Source organism: Leuciscus leuciscus (genome assembly GCF_965113295.1).
Source record: "Leuciscus leuciscus genome assembly, chromosome: 20".
Lineage (NCBI taxonomy): Eukaryota > Metazoa > Chordata > Actinopteri > Cypriniformes > Leuciscidae > Leuciscus > Leuciscus leuciscus.
Window position 1 is genome coordinate 16,523,696 of NC_138744.1, and position 15,615 is coordinate 16,539,310.

A 15,615-nucleotide genomic window follows, 5' to 3' on the forward strand; every position below is an offset into this window, starting at 1 on the left:
ATCATCAGGTTTGTGCAGCTTGAGTGCTGCTGTCATTAAAACAAAAGAGGAAAACCAAAGGCTAAGACTATCTTAAACTCATGTTTATGCTAATATTATAATATCTAATGAAAAAGAAGTCAGAAAAATGCTAAGTAGAAGCATTTTCGATTGTGAGCTCAGACTTTTGGACCCCACTGTACCGCATATATCAGCTGTGTTTTAGGACAACAATTCAATTATTTTGCATGTTATATAAGGAACTATGAAGACGGCAAATAAAAAGTCGATATGAAAGAGTAAATATTTACATGAAATACAACAATGCTAGTAACACGCAATGGCTCCGATTTCACACTGTACTCTTTCGTGCTGTTCTTATCAGCTCTCGCTCTCTCCTGTTCCTTTTACCTGTCTATTTAAGGAAGGAAGGATGTGTACGGAGTGTGAATGGACCAGACATCTCCGGAGGAACCACAGCTGAGCGTGTAAGGAACACACACATCTTCACACATTCAAACACCTAATCACATCAACAACATTTGCATGTAACATCAATACCTTCACACAGTTGTATAAATGATATTTAACAATATACACGATTTGAGGATTAATTCATTAAACTAATTGCAATTAATTGCATATCACTATTTTCAGAGAAAAGCCCCCAAAGAAAGATAAGTGAAAGACATTACATAATTGTGGCAAACAGCGACTTTAGAAGTCAGTTGTGTTTTATCTCATTTCACTGAATATAAGGAATGTCCAATGGTAGTTAAAGTCTGTGTAAAATCATTATTTTTAATGGAAATTGCAGGTTATTATAAATTATTTATCCGTGCAGTGCACATCATTATTTAATTTTTTTAATTCATGTGCCCTCATAATGTTCTTTAATCAAAACAACTTCTCCCTCTTGCAACGACATTTCTTCTCTTCTCTGATGATGTTTTTGGCGTGAGGGCGGGGCAACCTGTCACTTACATGAGATCACAGAAATAGCAAACCACAACCATCCAATCAATTTCTGATGGACAAAATCAAGTCCCGCCCTAAATTGTTTCTTGTTCGAAGCTGTTTTACTCAGATTTGCGAGACAAAAAGGAAAAAGAGACTAGTCGCAAATTCCGTTCTATGCTGACTTTAAATTCCTTATTTAGGGAATCAATGTATGGTTTAGGAGTTGTGATTAATTTCTTTCTTTTTAATTGCATATGAGTAATGCACTAAATCAATGCATTAAATCGACATCCAGAATATACTCATATACTCCCATCCAGATCAGCATACACTTCACATCCCAAACTAGTGAAATCTTCATTTTTATATGCTCAAGCATAGACAGCCTTCTTCAGCTTCTTTGATTCAATGTGCACACACAACTGCCATTTCAAAAGATACGAGAGCGTTAAGAGGTTAGGAAAATGTTTTGGACATAATGATGCCTCATCAGGAATTTCCTGCTGGTTTCCATCCTTTCAAAAGCAGCTGTCACACACACACACACACACACACACACACAGTTCAAGCGGTGCAGTAAAGCCATCAATGGTGTGCAAAGGTGATTATCAATAATCAATATAGCCGGTCACTCAGAGATGTAAGTGTTCGGCAGCATCTAAGCAGTCGCTTTCCTTATTTATTCCCTCTGCCATCACTCAATTTTCCATTCAAATAATCTTGTTTCAAATGGGAGTTACCATTCACTATACAGGGGGTTTGAGGAGAGGTAATTCCCCATTAGATGAGTCGAATCAAATTGAAGCAGTTTGGAGGAAGTGGAAGAGCATCAGTATCTCGCATGTCTCTGGACCTTCAACAGTAATGCACTGAGAGAAAAGCCCTTTAATTGCTCTGAGGGGCGATGCAGCACTAACAGGCTTTTATTGTGCTGTTTTATAATGGCTATAATGGTATACAATCAGCATGGCCATTATTCATGTGCAAACTTGACTCACTCACCCGTTTTCCATCTCAAATAAAGAGATTTTATTACAGCCTTTCATTTCATCTCTTCTAACACTCACTCGCTTTTCTCTCCCTCTCCAATAACACTCCCCCGTTCACCGCCCACTACAATAACAGAGAGAGAGAGACAAAGAGAGAAAGAGCACTAAGGATAGTGAGTACAAGAAAGAAAGTGAAAAATATCCAGACCCAGAATAATTACCAGGAGAGAAGCGGAAAGGAATCGCCAGAGAGAGGAATGGGAAAATGAGTACAAGAGAGAGTGAAAGAATGAGAAAAGAAAAAATGTATGTGACAGAGAGAAAAAGAGAAACAAAGCATAAGTGGAAAAGAGCGATAGACAAAAGAGAAAGCCACAGGGAAGACAGGCAGCAAAAGAGATACCGAGACAGAACAAATTTCCTATATATCTGCCATATCACAAGCACCTGTGCAGAACAAGGACCACAACTACACGTACAAGGGATTTCCAGAATACATGCTGAGACAGATCCATTCAGAACAGTGCCAGATGCAAGAGAACACCTCATAACGCTCGCACAAACCCACTCGCGCACAGACACACACTTCAGACAACAGAGCTGTTCCAAAACCTACTGAGCATTTTAAGCAACACAAAGACTCGATTATTCTGCCTTCTAAGACACATCGTTTTAGACAAATTTCAAAGGAACATTGCATGTAGCCTTCAAGGTAAATGCAATCCCAGAATGCACTGCAGCAAGCTCAGCAAAAAATAAATCCAATATGGCGGAAAATGCAATAGAACTATCAATTATAGTAATGGAAATTATCAATAAAAACATTACAGTGTCATTAAAATGTACAATTTTACCCAATATTTATGTGTGCTGTGTTTTTAAGCTCATTGGAGTATCCAGTTGTTAGCTTAGCAACATGCTAACGTCAAGCTCTATTGGAGTCAATAGAGTTGAGTAATGCTACGTAAAGTGTCCCAAATCGTACGAGTTTACCTAATATTTATGTGTGCTATGGGTTTTTAAACTTATTAGAGTACCCAGCTTTTAGCTTAGCAACATGCTAACATCAAACTCTATTGGACTAAATTGAGAGATGAGTATGCCTACATATAGCGCCCTAAATCATGTATGTGTTTTTAAGCTTTTGAGAATATCCAGCTGTTCCAACATTCTAACTGCAAACTGAATCAATTGAGAGTTGAGTACCTATACTGTTTATATAAGGTGCCAAATGGGTCACTTAAAAGGTTCCATAATGCTTTTATTAGTTAATATTAGCATATTAGCTTCCTGTCATCAACAAAAATCAGGCAACTGACACCAAAGTTAAATAAGTTGACAATGAGCTCGGCTCTGTGTGTCCATTTCTTACTCACCCGCACACACATTCAGGCTTAAATCTGAGGCTGTGGCTTTTTTACAGTGGAAAATATTAGGCCTTGACACGATGTGTCAGTTACATTCAATCCTTAACGTAACGGCACAAGAATCAGTCACTTACCTAACTTCAGCCTCACTGATTTTGAGACTTTGGCTTTATATAAAATGTTACTAGTCTGTAATTCTTCTCTTGAGTAACACTAGGCTGTAATGGCAGTTACATCTACTTTGATCATCAAGCAACACTTGATGTTTAGCTCAAGCACAAACTGCGTGGATGCGTGTTCTCGTCTCCCATGGGTTCGAAACTTATGCAGAGCAAAATGGAGGTTTGTAATGCATAAATAAAGAGACAGAATATTCCTTCAAAATGTATAAATCTGTTTTAGGGAAGCTAAACACATACAGTCAACCCACACCACTTTCTGTATTAAACTGTTTCAGTATTGGGTTTATTGAGTTCTCTCATCAACATGCTTTCAATTTCCACAATTTTGACTCATCTCTCAGTTCTTTACAGTCTTCACAGTGAAACACTTCATGTAAGTCTAGACACTGTGGAGGGTTTAAAAGTAGAAATGTGTAGCTCGAATGTTGGTTGGCAGTAAATTATGCCAGTAAATTATTTATAATTCATTGACTCTCCCTACTACTACTTTATCATTTAAATTTTCAGAAAAGTTCAGAAGGTCTTCCAGGTCAGACCAGCCACTAGTCATGTACTTGAAATCACTGAAAACTGTGAGCCACACAGCATTTGATCACTCATTTCACTTTTTACAAGAGTTTTCTCAACATTGCATATCTAAACAACTCCTGATGAACACATTAATTACTATTTGAATTATCATTCAGTGAGTCATTTAAGAATGTATTACTGTCTTTCGAAGGTTTTGTACAAGTTTGAACAAGTACAAGTTTAGGTTATTTCATATTGTCATGCAATGCAGGCATTCCCCAAACCTCTTTGACCTAATATATTTAACTGAAGTAGGCCTACCCCCTGAGATTTTAAGTTAGATCAATAATAAAATTAAGTCAATAATAATGTTAATGATAAATAATAAAATTCACCGTTCTCTGATGTTGGTTAATTGGCAGGTAAACAAATAAAATATTTGTAGGCTATTATTAAAATATTTGTAATAATATTTTTTTTGTTATGTTTTTTAGTGTTTTATTTCAATTTATTTTAATTACAAAAATTTATGATTTAATTAATAGCTTTTCATTAAAGCTGAAGTCCGTCGTTTTTCCTCTTTGTCGCCATCTCTGTTCGAAATCTGCAATTGCAGTTATTGGCGGATTATCAACTTTACGTGGGTTGTGCCTCGGCACGGCACAGTGCGGATGAATCCAATGTTTTGAGGAGAATGTGCGGCTGTCAGTCACATAGACATAATAAATACAGTCACCGTGCCGGTGTGGATACTGTCAGTCGGAATCACAGATTCTACTTTTTGGAAGTATGACCATTGACCAACATAAGAATTTTCACCAGAAAATTTCATCTGAACAAGTAAGTAACATCCACTTTTGTTCTGACCAACTAAGGGGAAAACAAACATTGCAGTAAATTGCGCTGATTAAATCTAACGATTGCTTATATCACGTCAAACCGTGCAAATTATACTTTGTTCTCAAATTGTTAATATTAACAACATCAGCATTGCGTGACTACATTTAATGCCCTTCCGATATTATCCTTGTTTTCGCATGGGCCCGGTTGCAGTCTATTTTTTTCTGTAGCCACTCCGAAGTATGAACAAAGTCTTTTGCATTTTACAACCGGTGAATCTCCAGTTGTCACTGGTGATTGCCGTTTGAACCTTTCTGGATCCGCCATCAAATTGGATAAGTTTAATTATATCAAGTGCTGCGAGAAAAGGCTATAAATCTCCACCTCCAACATCCTCACACGCAATATAGCCTACTAGCCGAGACACCTTCTTTATGTTTACAGATGTGACGTAATGACGCAAAGACATGCTCGAATTTCCCGTGGAAATCCACCAGTACCACTGGAATTAAAAACATTATTACAAGCTTACCGTTTTGAATCGAGCTAAGGCAAGCAGATAGTTTTGAACACTGGCTGGTTATGTACTTGCTCAAGAATTTATTTTGGATAATTTTTAACCCAAAAAAGTTACGGAATGCAGCTTTAAACTCATATTTAATGCACTTCGTGTTGTTGATAAAGAATGGAATATATTTTCTTTCTTTTTGTATTTTTATATCAATACGGTACATGATTATCCTATTCAAATCAATGTGATAAAATTATTTAGGTCAAAAGTAATCTAAAGGCAAGTCTCATCAAAAAGTAGTCAGATTATATTACCTTAAATGTGCATGGATTACGATACTACAATTTTTGTCATGTAATTCTGAATCAGTAACCGACTACAATTTGTTATTACTAGTAACATACCCAGCACTGGCCATAGTATTTTTGTGAGGAATGATTCAAAATGTTCTTCTAGGAACTTGTTTAGGATCCAGAACATTCCTTTCAATAAAGTTTCTAAGCATTTCTTAATCACACAAATATTACTGATCTCTACTCCATTTAAGAAATCTCAGCTGTCCAAAATTCTTTCTGAGCCTACAGACATCTGATCCTTTCAACATTATGAACCTTGAATGTCTACTGCAATGTGGATGTTCACTAAGATAGACAACTATTTAAAACATTCATGCTCACGCCAGATACACAGGTGCATCATTACTGAGAGCAGAGTTCCAAAAAGGTGACAAATGCCAAACCAATTCTCCATGGATGTTTGTTTTGAGAGTTGATTTTCAGCTTAGCTTGTGAATCATGATATGGCCTTGCACCCTCTGAATAACAGAAGCTCCAGTGATGGGTTTCTTCGATCACACACTTCATGTTCATGCCCATTCAGAGTGTGAGGGCTTTGAATGCAACTTCCGAAAAACATTTATTTATATCTCTGATGATTATGTCGCAGGATTATTGTTGGTGTTTGTGGCAAAACAATCACGCATTAACATTGCACATCTAAATATGGTCACTCCAAATGAGTCACACTTTTCACAGATCACTTTCTTTAAACAAAATTCTGTCATCATGTAATCCACAGTCACGTTGCTCGAAACCTGTGACTTTTTCCAGTGGAACACATAAGCAGTTACTATAAAAAAAGGTCTAAGCTGCTATTTTTTATAAAACAAAAATGCAACTGATCATTGGCTTTGAAAGTCAGTGCGGCACGGTGCGGTCACATTTCTGTTAAATTTTGTGAGGAAGAAAAGGTCCATTGACAAAAGTGTAGAAATGTATGAAGCACCATTTACACAGAAGTCAAACCAAAAGCAGCTTTCTGTTGGTCCCGAGGAAGCCGATGCGAAATCTGCATTGTTAAATGTTTCGCCATCACGTGAAATTCCCAATCGCATGGATACCTACTGAAATGAGGTTTGTTCTCACTTGTCAAGCAAGCACTGTGGGGCTGACGGTTTTTTTTTACCATATTTGATGTGCTCAATGCATGTGCATTGATCAATGTTTATATATGAATAAAAGTCTAAATTAAATCTTTGTATAAAATAAAACGATCACGTCTCATCAGAAGACTTGGATTAAACTGCTGGATTCATGGGAATTACTTTTCTGATCATATTTTGTACTTTTTGATGCTTGCAAGTTTTGGTTGCTTGGACTTTCAATGGATGGACAAGAACGAGTGTGAATAAATGACAGAATTTCGTTTTTGTGTGAACTATCCCTTTGAGTGATTTTTGTGTGGTCAAACATCTGTTCTTGTTGGTTTAATCTCATTATGTAACTTGATTTAATAGTCCGCAATACTATATGTATGGCTGCATCCAAGTTTTACCACCGATATTTTGGGAACATTATATGGGAAGCACATGCACTTTCATTCTTATTCACACAGACAGAGCAGGACCAGCAGGAAGTGTCCTCGTGCCCGACCATTCACCCAAGTCCCCGGTACACAAAGTCCTCACCTTATTGTAGACACCCCAGGACAGCTCGGTCTCAATCACCATGACAACAATGCCAAACATGCCGAATATGAGCGCATAGTCACTAAGTCTCTTCCTCTTTTCGAACAGTGCCCTTCTGTGGCCTAGTTTGTAGCCAATGTTCTGATTCTTACGTTTAGAGGCTTTGGAAGCAGTCCTCCCTGGCCCTCCCACGGCACCGCCCCTCCTTCCATTAGTCCCGCCCCCCGCCGCACTACCCAGCATGCCCCTGCTCTCAGAGAGGGCGTGGTTCTGGTGGTAGATGGACATTTGATTGGCCGAGGCCTCTAGTTCGTAAGCGTGTCCGTAAGGCGGATCCTCTTTTGAGGAGATGATGATCTCTGGGGGGTTCTGGGATTGGGGTTGACTGTGCTGAGAGGAGGCCGCGGTCACCTGACCCGCGCTTGCCCCGCCCTCTTTGGTGTCGCTTCCACTGTCGGACTCGATGAGGTTCCGACGGGAGGCGCTGAGGCGGCTGAGCGGCTTCATCACGCCACCGCTGTACTTGCACGAACTCATGGCGATCTCTGTAAAGGGGTTACTGTCCCGCCTGTGCACCAGGGGACTGGCCTGCCTGTGCTTACATCCCCTCTCTCGCTCCCTCTCCCGCTCCCGTTCTCGCTCAGTAGAAGGTGAATGTGAGGAGTAGAACAGAGCATTGTAGACAGGCGACGTCTCCCCACTCAGGCTGTGTTGGCTACCTAAGCAGGAGGAGAGCGGCGTGCTAGTGGGGTGAAGTGCGTTGGGGATTGGCGTGGACAGCTGGGGCGTCATGGACAGGGGTAATTTGGGCAGCGACGCCGGGGGAAGGTTCGGCGTGGTGGGTGAAGGGGTGCCATTGAGTCGCTCCAGGCTGCTGTTGCCTCCCGTATGATTTGAGTGGTTGGTCCCAGGGTAGTTGCCAGAAAGGGAAGCATGGGAGATACCACCGAGAGGGAGGGGGAGACGTTGCTCTTCGTCTTCGCTCCCACTGAGAAGGACCAGACTCAGAGAGGGAGGGGGATCCATGGCAACCAGGCTCCAGCAGGTTTGTTTGTGCTCTGCTCCTCAACTCTGGAGTTTAGTTGGAGGGAGAGAAAGGAAGAGTGAGAGTGAAGAACGGATCATTACGTTATTTATAACTGAATAAAATTAGCAGGATCAAAAGAAGGCTGGATTAAATGGGGGACTCCCCTCATTTTAATAAATGAAGGATGGATCGAAAGTGTTGGGTGACACCGAGATGTTGCAATGTGATGGAGGAGGAAGCGTGGAAGATCGTTGTGAGTGAAAAAAGAGAAAACTGATGAACCTATGAACCCATCCATATCTACTAATCGCTCTGAGCTTTCTCTCTCTCCATTGCCTTCTCTCTTCCTCCCTTTCTCTCTCTCTGACACCCCCTCCTCTCCTCTAGCTCCTTCCAGCAATATCTGTCACATAAATGCATGCAAGATTCTCTCTATTTTTAAGAAACTTATGCAATAGTCAAATTGTGGTCTCTGGACTGACCAGTGACAAATGCAAGACTCATCATATTACCATCACTGCTCTCTCTGCACTATTTGGGCATTTGTATTGCATCTAAAATAAATACACGATAGAGAGCATAATATAGATAATTTAGTACATTTATAATCATGTATGAATATTTACAACTAAGATTTTGATTCCATCAGACATATTTCTCTCTGTCACTTACCTCTCTCCTGTCAGTCTATCTCCACCTTCATATGGTGATTTCAAAAGCAGTGCAACAATATTCCTCCACACTTTTTCTTTTTCATGTTGTCACAATCATGCCATCATTTCTTCTTCGGCTCGTTGTCAAGCTGTGATTCCAGGTTGAAGGTTTTTAATGACAGAAGTATAAAACGGTATTTATTTAAACGAGACTCCAACGGACGAAAGCTGTTGCGTTGAACACCTGAACAATGATAGAAATAAAAGCGGAAAATAAATAGCGGGAAAGGATTTAGAGCGCTGTTTAATATTTCAGGAAATATATCCACCCGTTGCGTTAATTAGCGTTATCAGCCTCCTGTGAAGAAAAGCGCTTCAAAGTAGCGTCTGGATATGAGTAAAGGTAAAAGTAGCGAGAGTCTGATATTGTGTAGAAATGGATGCATGTCCTCCAGCTCTCACTCTGACAGCACGTCTCTCATACTCTCTCTCTCCCTCTCAACTTCTCTTTTGGGCTCCGTCTCTCCGCCCCAGTCCCTCCTCTCTTCTCCTCTCATTGGACACACATCACTGAACCAAGCAAATAAGCTCTGGAAAAACTAGAAGAACATTTAATTTAGAAAAACCACCTGCCTCCTCCACTCCTCTTTCTGCTTTCATAGCACTACATTTTTTCATAAAACCAATCGAAATAAATAAAAGCCAAAAAAAATATATTATTATTATAATAATTGTTGTTAATCATTATAATAACAAAAATAACATTAATAATGATTATAATATATTATTAAATAATTAGATATTGATAAAGAATAATTAATTATTAAATAAGCGTGACCTAAACAAATAAATAAATACAATTATGACACTTCTAGCTAATATAATACCAAGTCACAACCAAATTACAGTAGCAATATCTGTTGGAGCTATCATTTTAATTTTATGTTTTAATTTTGAGAGAAAGGGAGAGATTCATTGGTATCTTCATCATTGATTAAATTCAAGTTGTCAAAAAAAGTGCCATGAATTTTTCAGTTAAAAAAATTTAAGGCAGCAATTAAATTGAAGATTTCAATCTCAGTGGATTGCCATCTTTGCAGTGTAATCTGCACTCTTGCTTAAGGTCACCTAATCATGACATATCTTGTCAACTCATCAGCATGGGGTTAGAAACACACAGCTGCCACAACAGGTCGAAGACCCACCAACAGGTGGCAAAGGGCACAGCACCTAGCCTATTTCCCACAAAAGTTGACCTAACTGCGCCTTTGTCTCCAGTAACAACACCTGTAACAACACCGTGGAAATACACGGCAGCCGATGCCGGTCTAACAAACATCTCCTAAACTGACAACTTTGTATTCGTTAAAAATTTGTTTAATCATTTATTAACCCTCATGTAATTCCAAACTCGTATGATTTTCCTCATTCTGTGGAAAACAAAAGAAGATATTTTGAGAAATGCCACAGTGATTTTTTTTTGTCTCCACACTCTGGAGTTACCAAAACTGTTTTGTTACCAACATTCTTCAAAATATCTTCCTTTATGAACTTTAATTTTTGGGAGAACTATCCCTTTAAGATATACTTTCAGGCAAACCTTTAAGTGACCACATTGCCAATGTTGACATCCGCTTTTTTATAATGATCCCAAACCACAGCTGCCTATTCAGCGCATATGATCCACCACCGCACAGGATGCTGACCCTTGCTAATGCATGTAGATCTAGAAAAAAAAAAAAGCACTTTAAATGAGTTTCTAGGTGAAAGTGGCTCATCACTTTGCTATCTCACGGCAACAGTGTCCTCTCCATCATGTCATTATGTTCTGGCTCCGGTAATTACCACGTAAAATCCAACATTTCAGGCTCCCTAAACCAGATATAGCAGGATGGCGCTCCATCAACGTGGACAGAGAATATTTTACTTGACAGGCACGAATAAATGAAATACTCATGTCACCTGGAAAGGCGATTTCCCCAGATTTAGTGACTATTACAGCACAAACCATATGTCGACCCAGTGACATCATCGGCAGCAAGCACTGTCCTCCTCATCCCTCGCGGTAGTCATGGTGATGATGTAAGGTCACGCTATTCCCATCCATGTGTCCGGTATCACATAATCTAAGGGGCATGACACAGGCTTAAAGGGTTAGTTCACCCAAAAATGAAAATTCTGTCAGTAATCACTCACCCTCATGTTGTTCCAACCCCGTAAGGTTTTCATCTTTTCATCTTCGTTGCACAAATTAATAAATGTTTTATTAAATCTGAGAGCTGTCTCACTCCTCCATAGGCTTCTATGTAATTGAAACTTGCCGGCCCAGAAAGTTAGTAAAGACAATGTTTAAAATAGTCCAAGTGACTACAGTGGCTCAACCATAAGTTTATCAAGCGACGAGAATACTTTTTGTGACTTTTACCTCTGAGTGAGTTAATGTAGTGTAACAGCGCAGCGCTTCTGGCTTGTACGTCAGAACTTAGGCTCACTATTTTAAACATTGTCTTTACTAACTTTCTGGGCCGGAAAGTTTCAATTACATAGAAGTGAGACAGTTCTCAGATTTAATAAAAAATATCTTTGTGTTACGATTCACGAAGATGAATGAAAGTCTTACGGGGTTGGAACAACAAGTAATTAATGACAGAATTTTCATTTTTGGGTGAACTAACCCTTTAATTCCCCAGCGGCCAATCCAGGAGATATTAAAACAATGACAATCCAGGAGATATTAAAACAATGACAATCCAGGAGATATTAATGACACAGAGTGGAAAGTGGGCAGATCAAAGACTTAAGCCGCAGTCACAGATTTTGAGCATGCGAAATTTCTTCAGACACTGCAATGGTGATATGATGTCACTTGATGATGTCTTTTTTATAAACATGAATTCAACATAATAACAAATAGTCATACATTCAAAATGTAAAAAAAACAATACAATCTACTCGACTTTACTGCAAAAATATTGTTCTTTTAATACAGCCAAGAGGTCGCGCCCGTGACGTATCAATCTTCTACTGGTCACATGTCGTCACGTGATGCGACTTTGCAGCTTGGAACTTTGGAACGCATCAAAATGCTAAACTTTTTTTTGCATTTTGCATTTGCGATCTGACGCATTCGCATGCGTATGAATGGAAGTTGATGGAATGAAAAGTGCAGTGTGACCGCCCCTTTAAGAAATAAGTGAAAAAAACAAACCAGCCACATTTGAAAGGGAACTCCAGAGAAAGGAGAGTTACAGCTGAAAGCAAGCGGCCCACTGGAAAGGTCAAAGGTGACCGTGCGAGGACAGGGACAAAATGGGACACAGCTGTCCATTTCTAACCGGAGAAGATGACGGACATGACAGCCAAGAGCACAGCTCAGAGGACATGAGAAAGAAAAAGAAAGGGAGAAATTCGTCATGCCGATTTCAGTCTCTCCAACAGGGAAGGTTATGGATACGCAGAGATGGGGAGAGTGACACCAAATCTGTGCTTTTGTTGCTTTTGTGAAGAAGGTCAGCTCGTTCCTAAAGGACACCTATGAAGTGGTGTATTACAGCGTGAAAGTTCGGGAGAGAATGATAAATGCTGGAAAAACACTGGTCTGATGAATTTATATATAAATATATATATGTATGTGTATATATATATATATATGTATATATATATATATATATATATATATATATATATATATATATATATATATATATATAAATATATATATGTATGTGTATGTATATATATATATATATATATATAATATATACACATGACCAAACAACAGAATGAGCACAGGCAGAGTGGTTACCATGCCAACAGCAGAGTACACAGACAGTTGTCTTCTCTTTTTCCCCCTGTTGGATGAAATCCTTCTGTCTAAATGCCATACAGTCTGCATCGACACAAGAGGAGGAGGTCTCCATCTCACCTTGATCTTGTTTTCTCTTGCACTTCCCTTGCACTTCTCGCTAATAGATGTGTAGGCCCACCGTGTTTGATCCACGAGTGCGCGGAGGGGAAGGCCGCGTCCACGCATCTAAACAGGCCGTAAAATTCCCATCATCTCCACCTGGATCGAAACACACTCACTCACACACACACACACACACACCCATGGATGCTAATCAATAGCAGAACAGCATCACTCGGTGGGCAGCGGGGCGAAAACAAACCCACCTTATTTACTGCTAATGTGAACTCAACATTACTACACTTGAGCTATGCCTCATCCGCCGGTCCGTTCAAAACACACCGTGTTCTCGAAGTCAGTGGGAGGCGTTGGTGACCCCTATGATTCAGTGGACATGCTAAACTCATGAAACGATCCATCAAATTGAGTCACGGCCCATAATCTTTCCTCCTTCCAGCCATTCGACTCTTCTCGCGGCTGCAGTCACATGCTTCCACACAGTTTGATGGTAATGAACAAAAAGGGTTCGCGGGGCTGACAGAGGCTGAGAGCGCAATGAGAGCGAGATAAAAGGGGTGAGAGTGGGAGCAGGACGGAGCAAAGAGAGAAACAAGGAATACTAAGAGAATGGAAGAAGATAAGGAGAAGAAATGACAGGCAGTAGAGGGTGTGAGTGATGGGGGGCAGAGGGAGAAAGAGAAGGAGAGACAGATGGACAAACCGAGACAAGTAAACAGAAAGAGAGAGGGGTGCCACAGTAACAGTCTGGTGTTACGTCAAACGCTTTGCTTTAGATCCCATAGCCTACGATATGAACACACACACACCGCATATCCCTTTTCCAAACAAATAACTATATCCTTTAATGGAAAGACATGGAGAAAACATGCACGCACATTTGGTCTAAAAATACACATGGCCCAAAAAATTAATAAATAATTGCAGGCTTCAAAAACAGCAGGCGCAGATTCTAAATGATCCACACAGACAAATGCAACACAATTGCGGTGACGTCCTCGCTCTTGAAACAAACACACTCAGAGAGAAGTATTCTTCATGTTCGCTAATGGACTTCCTTACTGCCCACACGCGCAGGCTCAGTGCTACATCAGCACTCTACACCATCCTGTCTGGCCATAATGTTCTAGCAGGGTTCGCTCAATGTTCCCCTGTTCCAACTTGGCTGATTAGACATGTCTTAAGTGTTTTGGAAGAAAATTTTGAATGGAAAGAGTAACAAAAGAGTAGAATCCGTGGCTCTGTGATGCTGGAGAATTCGATCAAAGTCTGGCAATATAAAGATGCTTTCAATTTGTGATGCACTCACTGAATGATTGATGATCATTGGCATCTCTTCCAGTATCGCTTTTGTTGCCCCAATAAGAGCAAAAGCTAGATTCTTTTGTCCAAATATTGACACAACTTGAACTTGACTTAGATCATTTGTCCCAGTTTTAAAAAAAGATCCAACTTTTTTTCAATCAGAAAGTTCTAAACAATGCAGGGATTTACAGAGCTAACACAGTGGATCCTTGTCTTTAACTTATAAGATGCAATTTGTCTTTGACGTATGACGACAGCAAATTTTTACTTTTTTTTCAAGTTCTAGGTTTTGTTTAGCTTTTTTTGTCAAACGTTTTGTCTGTGAGAAAACCCTCTTATAAGACTGAAAATACAATTCCTCTTTGATGTTTGACTGCTGCAATATTATTTTTTTTTGTTTTTTTTTCAAGTCCTGAGTTTTGTTTTGTTTGTGCGTTTGTTTTGTTTTTTGTGTGTGTATTGAAATTTTTGTTTTGCATTCACACCTCTTAAAAAATGTATTCTTGAAATTCGGATGTAGCCTACATCTGTCATGTTGTCATTGTCATGTCATATGGCGTCAGTTGCGTCGCTTCAACTCTATTCACAAATCCTCTCCCGTGGTCTCATGGGATAGTAAAGTGCCCATTGAATGCGCACTTCAGAATCTAGAAGTAGTAGGTCATTTGAGTACTTTTCGCCTATTGTTTTATGAATACTGCAGAGGTGGAAGTAACGAATTACAACTACTCACGTTACTGTAATTAAGTAGTTTTTTTGGGTACTTGTACTTTTTTGAGTATATTTTTAAATCTGTAATTTTACTTGTACTCAAGTACATACTAAGATAAGTAATCTACTTCGCTACTTGTAAAATCACATTTCGTTACTGAGTACAATTTGAATTGATATTCAAATCTTTGAATGGCATTTCGGTAGCCAATAAAAATATTCGATCGTAAACGGACCAATAAAACCCCTGATATTTGGACTGAATGAAAGCCGCCGCAGTCGCAGCAGGTTTTGAAGAGCTGATCATGAAGGAGGCGAGGAGCTCAGAGTGATTAATGGCTGGACTGAAAGTTTGGAACAACAAACTACATAGTAGTATTGTCAAAATATCTATATTTTACCAGCTGCGCGTTCTCATTCTCTCATCTCAACGACAGCGAGTTTGACACACCTGCCTCCTCTCAGCGCGGGATTGCAGGTAACGTTAGGCCTATTACGCATAATTTTATTAATACCTGCAAGTTTCTATGGCATATTTTAATGGCAAATGTCACGAACAATATTATAACGCGAGGGCACATTCATGTAATCGCAGAAAACTGGACGCGAGCTCTCAAATATACGAACGAACTGGACTCGGATATTGAGTGTGCGCTCTCGGACTGTGTGTCATATCATGTGCAATCGCGA

The 15,615-nt window shown here is 39.5% G+C and overlaps 1 protein-coding gene across 1 annotated transcript in view; it reads right to left on the reverse strand.

Annotated features, from left to right (window-relative positions):
* kcnn3 (potassium intermediate/small conductance calcium-activated channel, subfamily N, member 3) overlaps window positions 1–9,454 on the reverse strand; it is a 59,134-nt gene extending 49,680 nt beyond the window's left edge. Inside the window, exons 1-2 of the mRNA XM_082149574.1 lie at window positions 9,004–9,454; window positions 7,305–8,375 (exon numbers count right to left, since the gene is read on the reverse strand). Of these exons, the coding sequence (XP_082005700.1) occupies window positions 7,305–8,330 (1,026 nt within the window). The 5' untranslated portion in view covers window positions 8,331–8,375; window positions 9,004–9,454. The remainder of the gene's footprint in view (window positions 1–7,304; window positions 8,376–9,003) is intronic.
* Between the last annotated feature and the right edge of the window lie 6,161 nt (window positions 9,455–15,615).